This window comes from Oreochromis niloticus, linkage group LG14 (genome assembly GCF_001858045.2).
Source record: "Oreochromis niloticus isolate F11D_XX linkage group LG14, O_niloticus_UMD_NMBU, whole genome shotgun sequence".
Lineage (NCBI taxonomy): Eukaryota > Metazoa > Chordata > Actinopteri > Cichliformes > Cichlidae > Oreochromis > Oreochromis niloticus.
Genome location: NC_031979.2, coordinates 34,724,410 through 34,749,479, shown reverse-complemented (window position 1 = coordinate 34,749,479; position 25,070 = coordinate 34,724,410). Strand labels below are relative to the sequence as shown.

Genomic DNA, 25,070 nt, shown 5'->3' with positions numbered 1-25,070 from the left:
TTATGGGCTGCTAGATATTATATTATTCATGCACTTGAATCAGATATGAATGGGTATCATTTTTTTTCATGTTAGAGGTATGTAGGGGATAGATTTATTTGTTTGCTGACTAATTAAAAGCTATGCACGAGTGTCGCTGTTTATATTAAAGAGCACACACTGACGTCCTGTTACTGGTTGTTATGGCAATAAGTGGGTGCACATTCATTCATGCGAGCGCGTGTTCACAGCGGGCGAGCAACATGCAGCGACATGAGGGAAAGACTAATTTGGAAAGCCGTGTCTGTGGATGGTCAGGCCACAGCTGTGAAACTGGAGCCCGAGTGTTGATTTAGAGCAAAGGAGCAGAGACTCAGGGTGACTCTCTAAAGTCCTGCACTCATGAACACAACACTCTTGCAGCAATCTGAAGCCACAAATGTGCAGAAAAGTGTTGTGTGAAAACAAACGTTGTTCCACACTGACTGTGAAAGTACACTGAATCACAGATATTCCATTTATATTCAAGTGATAGCAATTTTTTTGAAAACTGGGCATTTAAATGACCGGTGGACCTTTTAACCTGAACACAGTATGACGTCCCTGTGACGGTTACTAAACAGAAACGTCTTTGGTTTTGTCTTTGGTTTTGTTTTCTCTGCAGGTTTGAATGTCAAACTTGTTCTGCTACAAAATAAGCTGATTTAAATGCTCCACACTCTGGGCTCTACCATGAAATGCCGTGCATTCACTGCTACTAACAATGATTTCAAAAGCACAAGTTAAAGGTGACCTGCTATGCTCACTTCCACTTCCAAAGACACAGAAGACCATATAAGGAAATCTGTGTCGAGCTGACATCAGCTTCATGCAAAGGTAGCATAAAAAGTTGTCGCTTTCATCTGACAGGTATCACTTCTAACTAACCAGACAAGGGTAGTAAACAAGTGTTTTGGAAATCTCAGTTCACTACAGGAACCTCTCTCAGGACAACAAGAGCTGCTTCTAAAACATGGAGGTCAAAGAAAGTAATGCTAGAAATGCATACATAATCTACTCGTCTTCTAAAACCCAGCCAGCAATGTCCAATTCTTCAAAGAGAATAAGAACACAGACAAGAAGACTGCAAGTATCACGCATTAAATTACACTTATATACAGCAGACAGTGTCCGGTTAGTTCACTGGGAAGATGGATGTCCACAGGCGGGCTGTGAGCTCTGACTGCAGGTCAACATTTGTCCTGCAGGCTGGAACACACTGCATGCTTAAGCTTAAGCAACCATGGTACAAGTGACATACTTACAAGTATGCTACAAGTAATTTCTGTGAACAGATAAAGCTGCAGCCACAAAGAGTTTAGAGGAAGGAACGTGAGCTATGACTGCCACAGTCTCAGAAACGTCAGCAGAGCTGTGATTATTGTCAGATGCAGGGTTGGTGTTCCTGCTAACATGTAATCATGCTGATTCCAAACCGGTTCTCCAGCTTTGTACAATCTCCTTCTTTTGTACTAAAATGTCCTCCAGGCTCTTTTTTTGCACTTATCTGTTACATATGATTGACTTATTGCACCAATCTTTATTCCCATTACTCAGATAATTCATTTAGTTGAGAAGACAAAAGGCTTATTTGGTGAGATTGAAGGGATAATTGTAATCCATCTCTTGAAATGAATGCACAGAAATATGTGAAATATGAAATGTGGCGTAATCTCAGTTATTGCTGTGCTTTGGGGAAACCTGGATCTTAAGTGAGACTGTCGTTTGCGTCACAGCGCCTCTCAGCTCCACCCCACAATGTCTACTTTCTGTCACATGATGTGGATGATTTAGCATCTGTCTACGTGTAGATTACCCAGGTCTATCATATTACTGCTGGGGGGCGTAATGATGCTGGCGCTTGTACAGAACAGAGCTGGACCTGAGGTACAAAATGACAGCAATCTGAACCACATGAGGCAGGATACTGAGTGGAACTGGTTAAAATCCAGAGGAGAGAATAGGAAGCAGATAGACGCTTAACTTCTCACATCTTCAGAGACAAACATGTAAAGAGGCATTCAGGTTTTCTCTTCTCTGACTTGCCAAATGTTTTGAGTTTGCACAGCCTGTCACTATGCATCCCAACATCATACAGAGAGCTGTACCCCATATCTAAAACTCACACATGGAGAATCCTTCATTTAGCAAATTGGTCGATGAGAGGGCCACAGCTCAGTGAAATCCAATCTGTAATCCAGAATATTACGGTGATGTAATCCAAGACAAAGTGGTTATTTTAGCTGCTAAATGTGATAACAGGGAGAACTCCAGTCACTCTGCTCCGAGAACACTTATGAAACACGAAAGCAGGGTTCAAATGCCCAGCCCATCAGAGCCTCCCACTCTTACTGTAACAAGTGACCAAGTAAAACCAGATTAAAAGCTTCATGCATGATCGACACAAGGCTGCACCGTATTAGCCTGTTTAAAAAAACAAAACATATTTTGATCACAACAAAAATTACCTTTTAGTATGTTTTTAATTAAAAACATTTATAACAAATAATGTTCTTCCATATTTTTAATGGTTGAACTAAGGAATTTCCTCCTTCCACTTTTTCCCCTTTTTTATTACTGTTTACAAAACAAGATATATTTTTAAGGACTGGTTAAAATAAAACATGTTAAACATAAAAAATAAAAGAACAGATGAGGCAAATGTGCTTCTGAATTAGTATTTCACAGTATTTTACTAAACGCTAGATACATACATTCCTCTGCATGACTTTGGGATTTTGTACCTTTTATCTAAATTCAGTTACAGTTACTCTGTAACCAGGTTAAATAACTTGGAACATGTGGACACGATTTCCCTGCTTTGCATGCATATAATACACAAATATTTCCAGATAACCGTGTCCTTTCCTGCAGACTGCTATGAAACAGTTACATGCAGACAGAAGGTGAAAGGTTGGACCGCCAGCTGCAGCTGTTGCCTTGTCTGTCCCTTGTCTCCAGTGTTGTGTGATCTCGGTTCTTGCCTTTTAGAAACTCAGCCGGGCACGGAAAACCCTTTCTGCCCAATCAAATGAGGTGACCCCAAGTCCAGTCAGCCAATAGCAGCAGAGGTCTGAGTATAAATACTTTAGTCCATCACCTGGTAGAGCTGGGCGACCCCTATATTTGGTGGATAGGATCTGATCCCGGGATCTGTTACTTCTTTCTTTTCTCCTAAGCAGGTAAAAGAAAAAAACCCTGAATGCAATGTTTCAGTTTGACTTTTTGGTAAATGAAAAGGGAAATATTCTGATGTTTTTCCCATTTAAATGTGGATCAAACCTTTTGAGAACAAAATTGGTCTGAGAGGGCAACCAGAAAACTGAATGGTTCTGCACCGCTGGCGAACACCGAGCCATGAAAACGTACTCCCCGTCTGCATTTCTGTCTTGGATTCTTGTGAAATGTTTTTCCTGGCATGGAAGCTACTAAAATAAACTTTAATCACTCTTCTACCGATGCACACTGTAGCCTGAAACGTAGGCTTTTCTTTGAAAGACGAGACATTCTTGGATGTGAGCAGCAGTGTGGGGTTGAGGGTATATCCATTTGTAGTACTGTAGTGTCGCGCCAGCAGTTGCGTCTATCTGTCATCTGTTGCTGACGGCTGCAGCACTGGCTTGAGGTATGTCTTTGAATAGTTTAGGAGCGCTTGATATAGTCATGGAACTTGCACAGCCATCTGTAAGGCATGCAGGCTTTGACCTTTTCGCTGCACCAGGTGTCATCATCAGTGTAATGCACCTCCACTAACTGAGCTCGGCCTCAAGGAAAGAGACACCGACAGCAAACAGAAAAAGAAAGACGCGAGGAGGAGTTGCATATTTATTCTTGACCACAACCTGATTGATTGTGAAGCTGCAGCGCCGGTTGCCTTTTCAGATTCTTAAACTGTTATTGAATTAATTTCTGCAGAAGTTAAAAAGGTTATGTGACCAAAGTAGTTTTCTTCTTTCTTACTACTTTTTCTCAGCTAACAAGGGATTAAATGAAATAAACAAAATAGATCATAGAGCATAGAAAAATAAAGGTGAACCTCATTTATTTCTGAGAATTAATATTTTCTGCTGTTTTCGTTTTGTTAAAGCTATTTTAGAAACTGAATTGCTTCTGTGGAAAACTACTCGATGCAGGCTTTTGCCTCCCTTGGAAGCTGACATTACGCTGAATTGAGTGAGATAGGAGAGAAAGCCATTCATCATTATGAGCTTGAGGTGGGACGGGTGCAGTGCAGGAGGGGGCATGACCATGCTATTAATAATGTTTGCTGTGAGGGGAAGACAGGTGGTGGGACGTCAGAGAGAAAGGAAGAGCAGGGGGATGAGGACATAGACAGCACAGCTGACAAGGGGGGGCGGGGGGGGGGGGGGGGGGGTGAAGCAGGCAGATGGGAAAATCAAAAAAGTAAAAAATAAAGATCAAGATGGACAGAATGAAGACTCATAGATGGGTGTTCACTGCTCTGTTAGGCTCTCTTCCAGTTTCTTTTCTTACATAACTACACCAGATGGACACCAAGTGATAACTGGTAAATTAATTAAACACATTTTTTTCATGTCATATTTTTCTGATAAGGGAAACATTGCATGATCCCGCCTAAATAATGAAAACAGCAAAAACACACTGTCCTCTTTTCCCCATCTCCTGTCAGGCGGAGTAAGAATCACAGCCATGACGAAGAACTGCCACAACGACTACAAAATGAAGTTCTCGGTGGACGACGAGTTCCCCGATCTGACCAAGCACAACAACCACATGGCCAAGGTACAAATCCTGCTCTGACACGGTCTAAACATGGACACTTTACTGCCACACACATGGGCTTAGATGCTATGTAGTTTCAAAATGGCATGACTCTGGGTTTTGTTAAGAGGCATGTCACAAAATGCTGTGATTACTTCTTTCGGGATCTCTTAGATTTCACGGTAAAGACAGGTGAGTCACATGGCTGATCTGCATGTGTTATCTGCTGTAGGCACTGACCAAGGAGATCTACGCCAAGCTGAGAAGCAAGTCCACCCCCAGCGGCTTCACCGTGGATGATGTCATCCAGACCGGTGTCGACAACCCTGGTAAGAAGGAAAGGCAAACAGGCACCACGAGACATGAATAACTGTAGCACTACCTGTAACCAAATATGACCTGTGATTAGGTTACTGACATTATAGGTTTTACTTTTATTCCATTCCTAATTTTACATTTTTGTTGCCGGTTCAGGAACGATTCACTTAATTTTCAAAGGCATTTAAATTTTTGTTTGTTTAATATGGGTGGTGTTAGTCAGGCTGTAAGATTTAAGAAGTTCACACCTGTGCAACAACACAGCACAACATCCCAGACTCGTTAACATCTGGCTCGTCAGGCTGGTTGTGTTCATGAATTTGACCAAACGGACAAAGATTAAGAGTGAAGACATTTCCTGTATACTTTTTATTTTACCGCTACTTTATTTGATATACAGCATGGTTAAAATCTTTCCTGTTCTCCTTCTTGTCCAAAGGTCACCCCTTCATCATGACTGTGGGCTGCGTTGCTGGTGATGAGGAGTCCTATGAGGTCTTCAAGGACCTGCTGGACCCCGTCATCTCCGACCGTCATGGTGGATACAAGCCTACCGACAAGCACAAGACCGACCTGAACTTCGAGAACCTGAAGGTGAAGAGTCAAGTGATGCATGAGTGTTGTTCAATATTCCACATTTACACCAGACTAATTGCCTTCATTCCCTAAACTGTGTTAAAACTGATTTACTTAAACTGGACTAACTTAGACGTTAACTTCCACATCACTCAAAATGTGGGTCCACATTTCATTTCTTTGAGTTTGTCAATGAAAGACACCATTCATTTATTATAGAAATGAAATCAAAATATATCCTATGATATACTATAACATGATTATAATGTCTGCGTTGTGTTGCAGGGTGGCGATGACCTGGACCCCAACTATGTGCTCTCCAGCCGTGTTCGTACTGGCCGCAGCATCAAGGGATTCACCCTGCCCCCCCACAACAGCCGTGGAGAGCGCAGAGCCATCCAGAATCTGTCCATCGAGGGTAAACGCTAAATGTCAAACCTATAAGAATAACCCACATGTTCATAAAACTCAGGATTTTATTCACAGACTGACATCTTTGTGCCGCACACCTTCCTTCCTCAGCCCTGTCCAGCCTGGAGGGTGAGTTCAAGGGAAAGTATTACCCCCTGGATGGCATGACTGATGCCGAGCAGGAGCAGCTGATTGCCGATCACTTCCTGTTTGACAAGCCTGTGTCCCCCCTGCTGACCTGCGCCGGTATGGCCCGTGACTGGCCTGACGCCAGAGGCATCTGGTGAGAAACAGAAATAGGAAATCAACCATTAAATCTGAAGACAATTCCATTTTTTTCCTCCTCTTTAAAAAGCAGGGTGATCCGATATGTGCTGTAATCAGCCGTGACAGCAGCTTTTCTCTGTTTATGAAAACACAAACACATTAGAAACATCTGAGAGAAATTCTCCCATCTGCCCTTCCTCAGCAAATCTTTGACATCATTACCATCTGTCTGCATAATATAAAGAAAACACCAATTATTTCTTCTTTTAAACATCTCTTAAAGCGTCTCATGTTTACTGAAGCTGCAGTTTAAACTTACATCCTTTAAAGAATTTTTAAAGGATGTAAGTCATTTGACTACATCCACAGAGATCTTCAAGGTCAACTTAACAATTTATTGGTTGAATATAGAGAGAAAACCTACAAGTGTGGCACAAACTTCTTTAGGAAGTGCTGCTTGTTGCCTGTAAATCAAAGAAAACTGAGCTGGGTTTTATTCCTCTAGGCACAACGACAACAAGACCTTCCTGGTCTGGGTGAACGAGGAGGATCACCTGCGTGTCATCTCCATGCAGAAGGGAGGCAACATGAAGGAGGTCTTCAGACGCTTCTGTGTCGGCCTGCAGAAGGTAATACTCACAAATAGGACTTTCTATGGTTTCCTTTTTTGGACTCGCTGGGCTCTTAAACAACCGTAGGATGAATAATTTCTTACTCTTCACTGTTCAGATTGAGGAGATCTTCAAGAAGCACAACCACGGCTTCATGTGGAACGAGCATCTGGGCTACATCCTGACCTGCCCCTCTAACCTGGGAACCGGCCTGCGTGGTGGCGTGCATGTCAAGCTGCCCAAGCTCAGCACACACCCCAAGTTTGAGGAGATCCTGACCAGGCTGCGTCTGCAGAAGCGTGGCACAGGTGCGGAAAAATGCTTTTGAAGCTAAAAACAGACATATTAAGCATTTAGTGTACAAACAACCACCTCAGTGTCACTTTTTTGGGAGGGATGGTGTGTGTGTGTGTGTGTGTGTGTGTATGTGTGTGTGTGTGTGTGTGTCTAAGTTCCAGTAAAATTACTTGATGTGGGAATGAGCCTTTAATTTCACGTCATCCAGCTGTGCCTCTGAAACAAGCTGATAAATGGGAGTAGTTGTCTTTGCTGATGGCATGTACTACGTCAGTGACTAAAGGGTAACTCCTCCTCCCCCTACACCTCCTCTTGACCCTTCTTCTTCTTATTGTTCCCATCTTTTGACACAGGCGGTGTGGACACAGCCTCTGTGGGCGGCGTGTTCGACATCTCCAACGCTGACCGTCTGGGCTCTTCTGAGGTGGAGCAGGTCCAGCTGGTGGTCGATGGTGTCAAGCTGATGGTTGAGATGGAGAAGAAGCTCGAGAAGGGAGAGTCCATTGATGGCATGATCCCCGCCCAGAAGTAAAGTGGACAGACATCCCACGATCGAATGACTGTCGGAGTTTGTTTTGTTTTTTTATTTTATAAAAAAATGAAGCGGTAGCCTTGTTGTAAAGTTATTTTACTGGTTTTGGCCAACTGGCTACTTTCTGCTTTCTTCTTTCCATCAACAGACACTCCACTTCTCTTTATCCTCCTTCCTTTCTTACTTATTTCTGCCATCATTACTCCTCTCATCCTCTTCTCCACTTTCTTTGGTTTCTTCTAACTCTAACCATCTCTCTTCCCATCTTCTCGGTAACATCCTGGGATCAATCCATGCATAGTCTGACCGTGGCTATGTACACACACACCAAAGGAATTTTTTTTTTGGTTGTACAATATAATGGACTATTAAATGATGCCCCATGTGAGAATCAAGCTTCCTGGTTATGTCATCTTTTCTTTATGGGATCTCCTGACAACTACCTGCAGAGGACGTTAATTTCACTGACAGCAAGCACGATTCTTGAACACTAACAGCTTTTTTGGGTGCACATAGGTAAAAACAAAAGAAAAAAAAACCAGACATAAAATAAGAAAGAGGTTGAAAGTCTTTATTTTTGTGTGACACGTTATTTCCAAGGAGACATGCAGGATTGCAGGTCGATCATTTCTGTAATTTCAGCCCATAAGTTAAGTTTTACTGATAACAGCGACGGCTTTAAACACACTACACAACAGAACTGTAGCCTTAAAGCGCGGCCCTAACCGTATCTAGAGAATAGCCCGACGGGGCGAGGCTCCGTTATACACGAAATAAAAAATAAAACAAACAAAAAAGAAAGAAATCTGCAAAACTAGCCCTAAATCACAGCTTCACATTATCAGACAGCGGTGGAGACCTGCCGCGGCTGAAATCTCCCATGAAACAGAAATTCCTGTAGTGAAAGATCACAAATCTGCTCTAACATCCAACATTTCCATTCCCAGTGTTTCGTCAGATGCTGCATACTTGAAAAGGACAAGTTATAGTTGCGTAGCTTTATAGAGTTACAATAGACGTACAACAACCTTTTGATTTTGGAGTTATCAGTGTCCGTGCACCAATGTGTGATCAGCGTAGCGCTCAGCCAAGTCTCTGTTGGTATAATTTTGGTAACTATGATCTTTAATGAGCAGCAAAGTGTTTTTTTTTTATAAAAGAAAAATGAATTATTAAAGGTCATTCAAGGTCACATTCCCCCTTTAAACTACTGTCTCATCAACGCACACACCGCGAGCTTTGACAAGGCAGGAGTTCGATTGGTTAACAGTCATAAACCTCTTACAGCAATACTTAAGTCTGATTGGTCAACAGTCATACACCTTTCAGCAGTGCTGCAGTCTGATTGGTAAACAGAGGATAAAGTCTACAGTTTGGTAAAGATCTTTCAAAGAAGAAATCAGTGTAATAAAGCACAAAAAAAAGACTGATGTAAGACAGATTTTCATTTGAGTTGAGAGTTCATCAGAAATTTGGTACTTTTTAAACGTACCTGTACATCGGTTCCCTCTAATTTGGTTACAGTAACATCACTGTAACCAAGTGGCACATCGACCTGGAAACCTGAAGACGTCACAGCTGGTTTTACCATGTAAAGTCAAGAAGCCATATAAGCAAAGAAAGACATTCAGGATGATTCCTAGTATTCTTTGTAGTGGGCTTTAAATGGGTGAAAGAAAAAAAAAAGGGATATTAAAAAGAAAAAGTGGCTAAAAAAAGAAAGAAAGTGCTTAACAAATTTCAAAAACGTTCCAGCAATACAAAAAAATAAAACAAACAAGGAGCCCTGTTAATCATAATCAGTGCTTATTCAAGTCTTGATTCTTGGCTTTGTTTCTGTATTGCACTACACTCAAGTGAAGCAGTGGCAACAGGCTGGGATACTGTTTCCTACCATTAACTACCCAGTGAAGCATCAGCTCCTCCACTGGAAACCAAACCAGTATACACTACAACACGTGTTTGGGGGTAAAATTATGAGGAAAAAACCTAAAGGTCTCTTTCTTCCTTTTATGAATGTTTTTATTAAAAATATGAGTCATCACTTTTGGAAAGTGGACCAAGTTTTTAACCTCAACATCCGCCAGCTCAAGCGTTTATGGTTAGGTGAAGGGAAAACAGTGATTCCAGGGTGAACTGATAAGACTTCATGTGACATGTGGCTAAAACCCAAACCCTGAGCAGGTCACGAGTGATCTAGGAGACTGTCAGTAGAAAGGTGGTTAAATCATGTTTGGATTAACCTGGTAAAACAGGAAAGAGATTTTTTGTTGTTGCTGCCATTTTAAATAAATATTCTTTTTAAAAATTTTGATGGGCAAAAATGTATTTTCATTAAATGCATTTTACGTGCATTTTACTCTTTATTTACTGGAACTGCTTTCATCAGGACCAGTGTGTAGGAGGCCTGAAGCTCCATTAGCAGAAATGTATATGGCATTCATAGTTATGTTTACATTAGTGTATAAGCACATGTAACTACGCATTGCAAATTTTTTAGCTTAACTTTAGCCATTTTTATCTACACAGCGGGAGCTTGTCCTGCACCCGGAGCATCGCACCGTCAGTTGGGTCAGACTAAGAAACCCAAACACCAGCTCAAGAGAGAACCTACCATGTGGTGGTAGGGATGTTTTCTGCAACCTCACTCTTACATGCTACAAAATCCTACACACTGGTTGTTTAACTTGTGTATCTGTGTCACAATAATGCACACCGATTGGCTTGTTTTTTTGTTTTTGTTTTTTTAGGAAAAATACAACATAAAACTGATGAAACCAACATGGATACAGGGACATCCTGCTAGATATTAAAATTAATTTCTTCTATTGCAAGGAACACATTAAACTTAGCACTTTAAAGGACAAACATTTGGTGAAGTTGTATTTGTTTTTTAAGGATCAGAGCGAACGCTTAAATAATCAGGTTGGTCCTGTATTATTAGGCAGCTTTGCTTGTCTGTAAGGGCTTCACCTGCCAGATATGAGCCCAGCAGGCAGAGAAGCGGTTTACCTGAAATGATGCAAACATGTCAGACTCCCAAATGAGCAGAAACACCGGTTTTGTTCATGGATGGGCAGAAATTCTGCAACGCTTGTCTTTGCATTTCTGCATGTCTCCCTCTAGAGGCCGGAGGTCACACTACACCCTCGCTTAAATATGTGATGTTTGCCAAATGTCTGCCCGTTTTAAAAGCACTAAAGAAAGAAAATAAACTTAATACACAAAAATTAAAACATTTCTTTAAATAGCAGCTCTTTAAAAAGGAATGACAACAAATATGATACAAAAGGAATAACAATGTCAACAACAACAACAACAACAACAACTTATCAAGCTCCATCATTCGCACCATCCCCATCATCATCATCAAATATGAAATCATGAAAACAAAAACAGTCTGACTCTATGGGCTCATTTTTTTATGGTGGTGATGTTAAGCAGGGATTGTAGGTCACTGACAGCTCCAAGGTCAAGGGTCATCATAAGCCTGCGGCGGTGGCCTATCCACATCTGTGTATCCGTTTGTCTGCCTGTGACTGGTGGCATCAGAAGAAGAGGGTCTTTGGCGGAGGCGAGGCATCATTAGCCACGTCAGCTGAGGTGGAGCCCAGGGATGAAGAGAAGAGGGCTTTTGACCCTTCTCCTCTTCATCCCTCATCATTCATTAACCTGTCCTGTGCGTTGTCAATCTGCCCCACCTCCGGTTGCCCTCAGAGCTCCAGCTCCTTGGACACTTTGGTGGCAATGTCTCTAAAGGCTAACGGTGCCCCCCACAGGCGCTTGAACTTTACACCGCTGCTCTGGCCCAGCCCGCTGGGCAGCTGGCAGACCTCGGCCTCGAAGGCCACGCGGGCCCCGGCTGCTCCGTGGGTGCAGGACAGGAGGAAAGGCCCGGCCAGGTGGACCTGGCAGCCGCAGCCCTGTGCCGCCTCACGCAGCGCTAGCACCACCTCGGCCGGGTCACGGGGGCTCCGTACCCTCACATCCCAGCCGCATCGGGGGGTCCGGGGCTCGGCCGCTTTCTGATGCCCAGATAGATGGCGACTGGAAAGGTTAAGAAAGGGAGGGGTGATGCAAATGGAGGAGATAGATGGAGATAGATTTAAGAGAATAGGAGGAGCAAAGGCAGAAGAAGAGATTTAAATGTAGGATGATGAATGGTAAAGTGTGAAGACAAGTGATTGAATGTGTGGTTGTGTGAGAACATGAGTGGTTAGGGGGAGGGGAGGAAAAGAAAGACAATTAATATCACACACATCACTGGAGTTTGATTCAGTTCCTATGACACAGATGAGTCAAAGTCTATTTTCTACACTAACAGATAATTGTTGTTCAAATAAGATATGCAAATAAAGTGAAAAACTTGTTTTCATTTCTTCTTTAAAAACGTTTTATAATGAGTAGCATGAAACTGAGTGCACTGTTCAGTGTAATCAATAACTATCGTCTGTAATGGACTTTCTGTTCTGGAGCAACACATGACAACAAACAGCACAAAAGCTGTTGGTAAAAAATATTATTTAATGCATTTTCTATTAGTCCAACATTACAGTTCTATTATCTACCACACGGAGACACACTCAGCATCTACCACCACACCACAGTCTGTTTGCTAATGTTAGCCTGGTGCAGCTGGTTTACCTGCTGTTTTTAACCTGAGACTGGGCTGGAGCAGCTGAGGCCGAGAGGGAGTGCACACCAGTTTTAGTAAAATACAGAGAGACCGAGACTCAGTTTACAGAGATTACAGTACAAGAAATGAATGCAACCTCTGAGCTATGATTCAGTCGTCTCATGTGGCTTTTGATTGCTGAGAAAAATATTTTTGAATGTCAGCCAGAGGTGAAAAATATCTCTGTGTGCTGGCCATGATTTCTGTTAAAGTATGTCTCATATAAATAATATGAAACAGCATGAGTGCCATTTCCTCACACGTTCATCTCTGTAGCCTCTGAGTATTAAATATATGAAGAGTGGACAGCAGTAACAGCCATTTATAGCAGGTCACATTTCTGATACAGAGGTTTACATACGTCTTTTTATTTTTTAATTAAGATGCTTGCAAGTAAGAGACTTTACATGATGTATTTGCTTTTAAACTTAACAAAGACTTTAAGATGACCATGACTAGATGTGCTATAGCACATCATAGAGACAACTGTATAGAGGGAAAAGAGCAGGTAATTACACAATACACTGGAAAAAACCCAAAAAGAGACCAAATTTTAATTATTCTTTATACTGCTGAGTAACTTAATCTATACCTAACAGTAAAGCCTAAGATTCTCTTCTTAATCTACGCTACATGGATGGGATCATTTCCTTAATTAATAATTTGAATTTGAAAAATAATTGGTAACTAAATCCTTAACAAATGCAGCAAAGCACCTTTGATCTGTAACAGTTCACAAGCATTGACCTTTGGTGACAAATGTGACTGAAGCACTCACACTGCTGAGCTTTCTTATAAATAGCCTCATGCGTTTCATTATTCATGACCTGTTTCGGCTGCGTAAGGAAAAAAAACACTTTGTAGGGTATCGAGGGTTACTTCTGCAAGCCTGCATCACATGTGAACCTGTGATTGGTGAAAACACCGCTTGGCTAACTGAACCCTGAATTCAGTGAGTATGCACGATGTGTCCTTCTGCCTCCTGCGTGCTTCGACATGTTTCAGTGTGAAAAATGGCCTCTGTTGGAACTTTATATCCTCTACTGGTTGAAACGTGTTTACTCACCTTGTGACCGGAGATCTGCTGATTCTCTCAGGTTCGTCTGTGACCCTCAAGAAGAAAAACAAAAAAGTATCTGTTAGAAATCAATCGGCCAATCGCTTTCTCACACAACCCCTCCCCTTCTACACCCCCCACCCCCATTTCCTGTCAGTCAGCTGCACAGCTAATGGACCGATCCACTAATCACGACACAGAACATGATCTTCAAATCACAGATGGATCACCGACCTGCACTCACTGCACTGAAACACTGGATGGATGTGAAACCACAAAAACGTCACCGACAAAACGAGTGAGAAGGATGAACAAATGCCGAGGGGGTGAATTTATGGCAGCAGACCAGGTTTCAACATATAGTTTGTGTTACACGACTCACGCAAACACAGATTTTAATGCTGGTCGAAGCACAAATTAGTGAGTTAAAATATGCCAGCAGGGTACTCATGAGATAAATTTGTACTGCCAACTTCTTCACAGGCTTTATGTCTGCATTTCATGACTTTTGTTTTAGCTTATTGCAGAAAAACACTCGACAAATAGACTGCCATTTTCTACTCCTACTGCACTGCGAGCGGCCATATGCATCCATTCACACACACTCACACAGACCACACATTCAGACAGTGCTTTATTCTGTGCACGCTCTTTTTTCATATGATGTCCACACTCTCACGCTGATGGATGCATCAGCAGCAATTTGTGGTTCGGTGTCTCGCTGAGGACATTCAGACGAGAGGAGCCAGGGATTGAACCACCGGTCTTCTGGTTAGTAGATATAGTACACTATGACATAGAGCCTTCATCTGTAACCATCTTGTAGTTTGGATTCAGGAGACAGATGCCCTTTCTAATTTTAAGATTAGGATTCAAACTTTCCTTTTTGATGAAGTTTATAGTTAGTTCCCATGATGCACTGAGCACTTCCTCTTCTCCTCCACCCTCTTTAATAGCCCGTGCTGCATGTCACTGACTTTCTGTCTGCTCTCTCCTGTAGTCTGTGCCGTCTCCAGGACCACATGATTTGCTACGATTACACTCACACAGACGGGCTGGTTAATACACTTCCTATCTGTGTCCACTGGGGGCCACTGTAGCTATTCACGTATTTGACTGATGGCTTCCTTCCCGCCAGCATGGCAACCTGATCTCTATTCCTGGAAATGGGGGTGACTTTGAAGGAGCCAGCAGTGAGTTTTCACTGACAGATTAAGTTTGAAAAATGAAACCTAATATGAACTAAGATGACCGTTGCTCTGACTAAGGAGCTGTTGTGGTGCAGAGGTTTTAATCAGAGCTAAACAAATGTTTAGATTGCGTCACACAAAATAAAAAGTAGAGAGCGATCCGTCCTAATCCTCAGGAATAACCACTGGGATACACGTTTACGGGAAAAAGTTATCCAAGTAATTATTGAGCAAATATCTTGAGGGGAATTCTTTAGGATCAAGAACACTAAACCTGACCGTTATAATGTTCATAAAGATACCAAAATACACTCCCTTCAATAGGTGAATGCGACCTGCTGTGCAGTATAATTATGTAAATATTATCTAATAGAAGAGTTTGAGGTGCTCTATAAAGATTATGACCTTGACATCTTGTCTGTGTGAAGAACGAGAACAACTCTCCTGCTCCTCCAAAACAAGCAGCATCACATCCTTATGAAGGAATTCAAGTGTTTTGTGAGCAACGAATGTGGAGTGGCAGACTGACCAGACTCTTCTGCTGTGAGTCAGTGACTGTGTGCAAACGCGAAAGTATGTAAACTGCAAAAAAACAGATTGTGTGGGGGAGAAAGAAGCAGAAGAAAAAGAAGAGGACAAGGACGCAAAAAGGGAGAGGAAAAAAGACCGAAACTGGGACGAGAGACAGACAGAGACGCTTTGCAGCAGTGTAACAAAACCGTCTGCTAGTATCGTGAGGGAGAGCTGTGCACGATCCCAGTTTAAGACACAGATAAACTGTGGTTATATAACTAATCCTGGTTTAAGACGGCAGTGATGCTGGGTCAGTCGGTTAGGATGACTGTAGCAGGCTGAGATGCTTCTTACAAGCCTCTGCTCCAGCGGAGCGCTTAGACACATGCTGGGTACATTTACAGTCACGGTTCAGTGTATTTTTTATGTCGCATTAATTGTCAACAGTTACAGCATGATCCATTAACTTTCTGCCACCTTGTATACCATATAGTGACAGCAATCTCCACATTGCCTTAGTCTAAATTAAAACATGTCCTGTGCATCCTGTGCACAGCCTTGTAATCTCCTAATACCAATCTTAAAAACCCTTCAGACCTTTCCTCAGTTTGTTTGCTCTAGAAAGAATCCTTAGCTATGGACTGATGTCAAAAATACCTTTTTAAACACTTGAAATAATATTTTATAACATTAGATGTGAAGAAGAAGTCAAGCTAGTTATCTAGAAGTGGATAAAAGTGATGTTTTCGACATACATTGCTGCTAAAACTCATTCAGGAACGCACATACGTCACACTTCTCAGAGGCATAGAACCTGTTTGTCTTCATCTCGGCCCTTCTTCCTTTACCCCCCCGTGTCTTGTATAAAATGCCAATAGAATACATCGCCTTCCTTTCTGTCCTGGTTTCTCTGCTTTCTCTGAGAATCCAAAGCCCTGCTGCACGACTGATGATTTGTTAACAGCATGGACAAACATATGGTGTTGATTTTGTGACTCAAAGTAGTGCAGTTGGTCTGCAATAAACTCACACTCCAGGGAACGCACAAACACACACACACACATCTCCATAGTGTTGTTTATTCTACACTCTGCATGAACAAGAGTGTGTGTGTTGTCCATGCGCTTGTTTGTGAGGACTGATTTCTAGCTATATAAGCTAAAAGACCTAACATCCTACCTGATGGTAACATTTAAAGCCATACTACAGTAAAAAGGAAAACTTAAACATACATTTAAAATAGAAATAATTCACTTTGTGTTGCTTTTAAGTGCTTTGCTGGAAGCAGGTAATGGTGCTGTGCTGTTTACAGCCTGTAGTGAGTGCTACAGCCTAAAGCTGAGCCCCTGGAGATGGGGGGAGTGACAAAGAGACACTAAAGCAGAGAGGAGCTGATCAGAGTTTTAGAAACACAAACATGCTGGTTTTGAGATAAAGCTGCTCTACTGGGAGAAGCAACCATCAAATATTTCATCAACTTTAAGTCACAAATCTGCAGAGTTTAGTCTTACTGCATTTCAGGTTTCTAAAGGGAAGTTTGAATCCTGGATTTTTATAACCTTTTACCTCAGTTAATGGAAACATAAAACCAAGTGTGTACAAACAGTGACCGAGCATGGGTGAATAAGCACATAATGTAACATAAAAGGAGAAGATTTATCACAACAAATTTCTGCATGGTAAGCAAGTTAAGCGTGGGACTTTTTAAAAAGCTTTTCATTTTTAATGCAGCAACAACTGTTTTTATCTGTTTTGTGTATGAATGCACAATGACTAACCAGAAGAAACAACGTAGCCTAAAGTTATGCACTATTATGTTTTTAGTATTCATATATTTAAGTAAAGGATTTGCTCAGACTTGATCCAAATAAGAAGATGGATGTATTGAAAATAATAAATAATAAACAGATTTTACAAAAATAAAAATGTCTATAATAAATCGAAGAACTTTTGAGCAGTAATGTCGATGCTGCAGATCAAATAGTGCTGACCAAAACTGCACAAATAAAGAAAGGCAGCATTTCATATGCACACTCAATGCTCACAAGAACCCCGCCTTTAGTCTATAAGCATATAGTGTATTTTAACAGCCTGCAATCACAAGACAAATATGCTTTATAACTAAATTCCAACTGCAAGCAAAAGAAAATATTTAAAGTGGACCAATTAGGCTGTTTCATATTTTTCCTCACACATATCCTGCAAACTGGTTCTAGGTTTGAATCCACTGGTGGGGGCGGACGTCTTGCATACATGTCTGTGGATAATACTTCAAAGGTCATCTAAGATTTTTTAAGACCTGTTTATGTTATTTCATCCATCCATTTGATTTCAGCACCATGAAGCTAAAATATTAATTTTAGTGGAAATATTTTACTGAGACAGTTGACTTATTTATATTAAGATAGGGCAACACGAGTTACAGGGTTGTTACATTAGTTTTTCTTTTTTTATTAACTGTAAACAGAATCCTTCAGGCTTAATTTGACCCAGTTATTGATTTAATTACTACCTTTAGAGTAGCTTTGCCTCAGATAAAAGTTTGTATAACTAAACTCTGACCTGCAACAGACAGCAAATGAGGGGTAGAGGGGATGACTGAGCACTGGCAGGCAGACAGACAGTCAGATGGACAGAAGCAGCCAGAAAACATGGGAAAGGAAGACTTACTAACTGTTTTTGTTCCCTGCGGGAGGGTGCAGCCCGACATGGACTTGTTTGAGCTCTGACGTTTAGAAGGGTCAAGAGTGACCCTAGGAGGAGAGAGGAAGAAGAGAAGGAGGTGAAGAGAGGATGAGAGGAATGGAAAAAAATGGAAAATTGAAAGTTTTTCAAAGAGAGACGTGAGTGGAAGAAAAAGCAAGTGAAGGGGTAAGACAACACAGAGTGATAGTAAGAAGCACAGGTAGAAGAGGTAAAGAATTCAACATCAGGTACTGTAGTTCAAGAAAAGAAGGATAGAAGACTGGCAGGTGACTGGCAAGAAAAAGCCAAAGTGGTTAAAGAATCAAACAAACAAACAGATAAAGCAACAATAAGCAGCCAAGAAGAACCGTGAAAGACATACAGTGTGTCCACCTAGCCTGCAGACCTGGGTCAGATAGGTTATCATTTACCTTTTTAGCTTTAATTACTAGTAAGGTGCAGTAAGGCGGAGGTGCCTCAGGAATACAGTTCATGGGAGGAACTGAAAATAGGAGGTAACCATGCTTGTAGTAAATTTAAACTGGTCTTCATATACTGTCCATCGATGTAGATATGATCAGTTAAGAGACAGTGCTGTCGCAGGATTGTGTGGGTGTGTGTTTACTTTTGGTTTACTGTTACATGCAGACAGCTTTACTTCTTCAGGACAGAGTAATTCATATTTTTCTTATAGTGTAGTAAGATGTACACACTTGGAACATTACATAGCCTCCACACTCAAATCTAAGTAACTAAAAATGAATTAGTGCAGTAAACACTAACTTTAGTATTCTGTCATGTTTGGATCTGTGGTTAGCAGTGGGTGGATATTTCCACCAAGATGTGGATTTGTCGAAAAAAAAAAAGACTCCGAATCTTGAATGTGAACAAATTAAATTGGTGAACAATATTTTAACACTATTAGACCCAGGTCTGACACTCTGGAGGACAAGTTCTGAAGCCTGTAAAGCTGAATTATTAGAGAAGGAAGGCTGGTAGGTTAGTACTGGTTAAGGAGACGTGACAGGCAGCAAGGTTAGCTAAATGATCTTCATGTGCAGAACTACACAAAGGCCTGTACTGTCACTTTACCACAAGGATTAGCAGTATTACTAAACATTTAACAAAAATACGTGCAGATTTATTAACGAGCCACTGTTTTTCTACCAGTTAGCCCCCGTCCACTCCCTATTTCTTTGTTACTTTAAACTTTCAAAAACAGTAAGACTCGATATTCAAACATCTGACTTCTCCGCTTACCTGCGAGTCAACTTGGAGGTGATTTTGCTGAGCAGGTTGGTCGTACCCCGGGTTCTGGCATGGGGCAGTGGGCTGGCATCGTGGGACAGCGTAGGAGACGCTGGAGGAGCGTGAGAGGGAGGCCGACGGTCTCTAATCTGCCCTCCATGAAAAGTGCTCCTAACGGTGGATCCCCGGGACAGACGGGAGGAAGGTGTGGAGGATGACGAGGAGGTCCCAGAAGCACCTGCAATGCTGTGGGTAGAGGGGGAGGCAGGGGGGAGGCGGTGGGATGTGGAACTGGAGAGGTGGGTGAGGGTGGAGAAGTTGCAATTTAGACCATTAGAACAAGTGCAACTGTTCAGGAACCATACAAGCACCAAACCGTTTATACATATTTAAATACGGTTTTCCAAACATCTGGAACGAAGTGCGTTCAACATAAACAGAATCAAACCAGAGAAGTTACATTCACATTATAACTGCAGCGTGGGCTGTTTGAGCCAGTGTTAGGCAACAATCACAGAACTGCGCATTTTCACTTCACTTTCAGACCTCAAATAGACTAGTGTGACCCATCTTCACTGGAAAAACACGCTACCTCGAGCAGGGATGTGACTCACTGATGTGTTTGTGACAAACAAAGTCTCGAATGAATCGGTGGCAGAAATCACTTGATAGTAGAATAAGTTGTTTCATCTTTCATTTGGATTTTTTGACATCAAGTGCAGATTATTAGCAGACTTATGGTTTTAAGTTGGATTTAACATGCCAAGTGCATTTAAAAACAATTAATCAATCATTACGAAACAGGGTTTCTTCATGGCTTAAACTGGGGTTAAAGACAAGCTCCATCATTAGTGTGCAGTATTAAAAAATCTATGGACATTGATAACTGGCTGACTGAGTATTATCCTTCAGTATATTTAACAACTTAGCAATTTACATTTTAAAAAATAGTTATTTGTCCGGTTTGATTTGACGTCAACAGGTGAAATATAATGAGCTGTTCGCAAACAGACTTTATTTCAGACGTTTCAAGAAGAATGAAAAGTCTGAAATAAAGTCTAAAAGTAAAAGACAGAAAGACAAGCAGAGCTAGCTATCATACATTTCCCACAGGTTGTTTTCTAACCTGGAAATTAACCTAAAATATTCCCTGTCTTGTGAGCCCCTGCATGCCCCACTGCCTCATGTCCAGTCTCCTGTCACACATTTATACACCTACGCACATAAACCACATACACAGGCGCACCTCTCCACCCCTGACTCTCAGGCTGGCTGGTGGCCTGAGGCTGCTTTTCATAACGCTCTAGATAACACCCACACACAGGGTTCAAGTGGGACAGAGCCATTAGATGGGTTAAGCTGAAACGCAGCCGTTGCAGAGCAAAATCGTTTAGCGTCAATGTGAACTGGCTGCCTACTGAGGCTCACCTCAGGGGGCACACGGGGGCTGGAGAGAGCAGAGGACAGCGGGACCGGGAATGGTTGCAAAAAGAATATTTCTGTTCTGTAGCTGTGCATGGTTTTGTACGCAAGTTTCACCAGTGCCTCAAACTAATGTGAGTGCTTGATTAGTTAAAGCAGAGATGTCAAACATAAGGCCCGGGGACCAGAATGGGCTCGGCAAAGACTCCGAAAATGTGAAGGAGGCGTAAACTTTTAGACTTTATTTTCTGAGGTTTTAATAGTTTTCCTACTGACGAAGACCTCCCCGTGGCTATTGGTATAATACCAACGTAATTAAGAAGTAGTTAAACAATTAAAGGTTTACAGACGTCTTAATCTGTCATAGAAATGTCTGTTTTTTTATTTAAAAAAACAACAAAAAAAACGAGTTTTTTATCACGTAGAAAACCTGAGGCATACTGTTGAAAATGTTCTCTCCTATATTGAGATATTTTGAAGATTAAATGTGTAATTAAGCTTGTTTACACTGACAGATAGGGGAGTTTTATTGGTCTGACCCATTTAAGATAAAAATGGGCCCACAATGTAAAATAAGTTTGACATCCCTGAGTTTGAGGAACTCTGATTTCTGTTTTTAATGTATACATGGATTATTACAGCTGACCCATTTCTCTTTTCATATACCAAAGAGCATCTGCATTATGTCCTGATAATGTCCCTTATCTTCCAGTCTTATCACAAGCTGACCTCAAACATGAACTTTGGACAGCTTCTGAGGAATCCGGGACACAGCTTTCCTTTCTCACATGTAGCACGCCCCAGGAAATGACCCGCCTAATGCTTTGTCATTACTGCAAATACTTTGTGTGCTTTAGGTAAGGGAGTTGCCCTGGTAGAGCATGCAGGAGGCAGGACACATGATGCCCACTTGCTAGCTGTAAATGCACTCAGCTATTACCCGCCCTGGTCACACATCAATCCCCAGAATCCGATGTACTTGGTTGCTGGCAGGTTAGAAATCAGCTAATATTCGATCTGACTGCATCAGATATTTGTGCTCTCACGTGCACTTCTGTTAGGTGAGACCTTGAAATGTTGAGGGCTGTAGCGCATTTGTGAGAACAGCTTCTGCACACATAGTTTGAGCTCGGTGCGAGGACCTGATGTAGGCAATCAACGAACGAACAGTTACACAAATTCAAGTACCGAACATGCTCAGTATTTTGGGCTTTTATTCTGATCTTTTAGGACTACAGGTTAGACAGTTTTCATGTACAATTTGTGCGTGTGTGTTTTTTCTTCCATGCACGTGATTTTCCCATCAACCACTCTGGCATGGCATCACATTGACAAGGCCTCTGAGGCAAATGGAGGGTTATGTTGGTGCAACGCCAGTCCTCACTTCATCCTGCTGCTCCCTCCTGTTCACCTCCTCTCCCGTCTCTTCCTCCCCCCTGTGCTTTCTCTTCTCCTCAACCTTCCTTTGTTTAGAGCAGACATTTATCCCGTACGCTCTAACACCACCTGTTAAATCATAATGGCGAGCTACAGCAGAGGATGCTGCCTCGGTGCAATGCCTGAATCGAACAGTGTGGGGTGTGTCGTCTTCTCTGCTCACAGGAGAGTAAGCGTCTCCTGAACAGCAGTGATTCAGCATTTCATCCAAATCACTAGTTGATGATATTTTTTTTTAACCCTCTTCCTCGTATCTATCTTGAAAAGCATGATGGTAGGTAGACACGTTTGTGCAGTTTACTGATGTCACACTATTGGCATTTTTTTCATACCAACATTCACTACTTCTTTGTTGCCATCATATGACACCCCTTCTTACCAAAAATGGTTTGCACAAACACTTCATTCATGTTTTGTGCACTGATTTCATTGACTAAGATCTGAAAACTCGTATGCACTTGATACACCCTTCGCCTGGCCTACCCCTAACTGCCCCATCTGTGCAGAATTTTTTTTACTGGAGGTCAGACAGCAGACAGAAACCTTCAGGCTCTCCCTCTGAGAGACAAAATTAAAGCATGATAAAGAGACAGAGGGGCAGAAAACAGGGCAGACAGACTGAAAGTGAGAAAGTGACCACAGGAAAAGAGAAAGAGAGTGAAGTAGAGTGAGACAGACACAGCAAGAGAGGGGACGGTGACTGCCATGCTCAGAGACTGACAAGGAGACAACCATCTGTCGTAACAACAGACAGTTCACACTGGGTACACAGAGCTGCACACAGAACAAAGACAAAGCCACTGATGTGCAGTGTTAAGCCCTTCATCCTGTCTTGAAGAGACAAAATGTGTGTGAGAAACACGCATAGCCCAGAAGATGCTAAGCTTTGTGCTAAAAGGGGACAAGCTGTACCAGTCAAACCAGTCTTTACAAAACTTATTACAGTGACATGCTCCACTGTACTTGCAATTAATACAAATGCATTTCTGAAAGTGTTAAAAATAGTTAAAATAGATGCAATGTGAAGATGCAATGTGCCAGCGAAACCAGCCATTTAATCACCAGCCTGAGCTTCAATTCTATACTTAACTCACTGCCTTTAAGGCTCTTCAGGGACAGAATGGGTGTAATTTAGAGCTGTCTGAACTGAGCTGAGGGTGTAGCTGTCCAGACCTAACAGTCTATCAATGTAAGCCAGAGATTTTTATCATATTTAAACAAAATTCTGATCTTGAGGTTTGAAGTGCCAGGCGATTTATCGGGCTGTGTTCTACTAATAAATATATTGATATACATGAATGCTACTGAATGTGGTCCAAATTCACGCAAATAAAGCTAATCTGCCCCCTTTTAAAATGATTTCAGAAGAGGCCTCTTGGGAAATAAAGAAGAAACAAATTGTCTGCTTTTTGAAAGATTTCATTTGTACCCCTGAGTGGATCTTATACTTCATATACACATTTCCAACTCTCACCTGTTTTCTTTGCCGTTTTGTAGCAGGGCGTGTCTATCAGAGTTGGATCGGTCTGTGCACACATACGTGTTCCTTCGAGTCATAGCACTAGCAGGGATGTTATTCTGGAGGAGAAAAAAAGCCTGTAAATTTAGTGAAATCAACTATGACACAAATAAAACGGACTCTTAGATCATGCTCTACCTCTCAAAGCAAAGAGCTGCAAAACTAATGAAATTCAGGAAAAAGTTGCACTACTAGCTGAGATTATCTGAAAACAAAGATTGCCCTGGATTGACCTCTGATACCTCTGAGCTCTGCCTGTATCTGCCGTGGAGAACATTAAAGAGTTAATCTCAGATTATTCTGACTGCAGTTTTCATCCCTTTGCATGCACACTATGCTCTTCATTTCTCATGTTTAATCTCTAATCTGATGATTTATCTCAAAACATGTAATAGTTTTAGTTACTGCTCTGATTCTCTCCTGTCTGTGGAAGATATTTTACTTTTGGTTCCCATTATATTTATTTTAACGTAGCCTTAAAGGGCTGTAATCTGAACTAATTGGATTAGGTGGACTGTTAGGGCTCTGCCATCTGTTGTATTGATAAGGGGTCAAAAAGTGACAGATTGGATTCACTAGATGGTTCCTCCCACCCGCACATAAACCTTTTGGTCTTACCGTGGTTGAGTTAACCTCCTTACGCCGGTCAGGTATCTCAGCTTTATTTGGGTTGTGAGCAGAGCTAACCATGGGACTGGAGGGGGTGGGGATGCTACGGGAGCCAACAGTGTTGGTGCTTGGCTTGCGTATCGACAGCCGCTCCTCTCTAAGCCCCGCCCCTTCAGCTACGCCGCTGGGACTTCGTTTGGGGTGTGTTGATCCTGGAACAGCTGGACCGCCTAACGGAGCAAAGGGTTCTCAGTGAGCTAAATTCATGATGCTTCAAAGTCTCAAGATGAATAGAAACAAATAAAAGTCATCAGTCTCTGTATTTTGCCTTACAGAAATCAGAGTGTCGTCTCTGGCGGTGGTACGTGGAGGCACTGCGCTGTGCCTTATGGCCAGAAGAGGAAGACTGTGCACCCGAGGAGCAAGAAGAAGTGGAGTGCTTGCTTGTTCCGTTGGTGATGGTGCCGGGCCGGATTCGAGCCAGACTTAAAGTGCTGCTAGACCGAGAGTCAGCGACCTCCGTCTGAGATACAGACATGCACAGACACACAAACGATATAAAATTACAACGTGACTGGACTCGATCATTGATCTTCATCAACCGAGAGCAACAGAGGCCAGTTCATATGTCAGTCTTAATTAGTCTGGGTGTCATGACTGTAGCACATCACAACTGTAAACAAATTAAGAAGTGATGGCACCAAAACTATCTTCTCAACCCTGTTTTACTGCTATGTAATAATATCTAAGTATTAACCATGACAGCGTATTAACATCTTCATCGTAAGGTCAGGAGCAAAGGAAACGATTTACCTCCGTCTTGCGCCCCAGCAGCAGGTATGTGGCAGTGAGCTCATTGTATTTTCGATTGGCCAGCGCGTCTCTGATCTCTTCTCTGGTGAATCCCATCCCAATCATCACATCTAAAACAAGAAATACTTC

General features: G+C 42.0%; 2 protein-coding genes across 2 annotated transcripts in view; one reads left to right on the top strand and one right to left on the bottom strand.

Annotated features, from left to right (window-relative positions):
- Nucleotides 1-3,048: 3,048 nt before the first annotated feature.
- ckmb (creatine kinase, muscle b) lies at nucleotides 3,049-8,169 on the top strand. The gene is made up of 9 exons (XM_003456381.4): nucleotides 3,049-3,200; nucleotides 4,670-4,782; nucleotides 4,994-5,090; nucleotides 5,519-5,673; nucleotides 5,941-6,073; nucleotides 6,178-6,349; nucleotides 6,839-6,962; nucleotides 7,063-7,252; nucleotides 7,595-8,169. The coding sequence occupies exons 2-9, from the start codon at nucleotides 4,690-4,692 to the stop codon at nucleotides 7,771-7,773; spliced, it is 1,143 nt and encodes a 380-aa protein (XP_003456429.1). The 5' UTR covers nucleotides 3,049-3,200; nucleotides 4,670-4,689; the 3' UTR covers nucleotides 7,774-8,169.
- Nucleotides 8,170-8,322: 153 nt separating this feature from the next.
- Nucleotides 8,323-25,070, bottom strand: part of mark4b (MAP/microtubule affinity-regulating kinase 4b) — a 55,212-nt gene continuing 38,464 nt past the window's right edge. Inside the window, 8 exon segments of the mRNA XM_025898062.1 lie at nucleotides 8,323-11,820; nucleotides 13,515-13,551; nucleotides 17,879-17,961; nucleotides 19,154-19,432; nucleotides 23,475-23,578; nucleotides 24,138-24,358; nucleotides 24,462-24,651; nucleotides 24,942-25,051. Of these exon segments, the coding sequence (XP_025753847.1) occupies nucleotides 11,487-11,820; nucleotides 13,515-13,551; nucleotides 17,879-17,961; nucleotides 19,154-19,432; nucleotides 23,475-23,578; nucleotides 24,138-24,358; nucleotides 24,462-24,651; nucleotides 24,942-25,051 (1,358 nt within the window). The 3' untranslated portion in view covers nucleotides 8,323-11,486.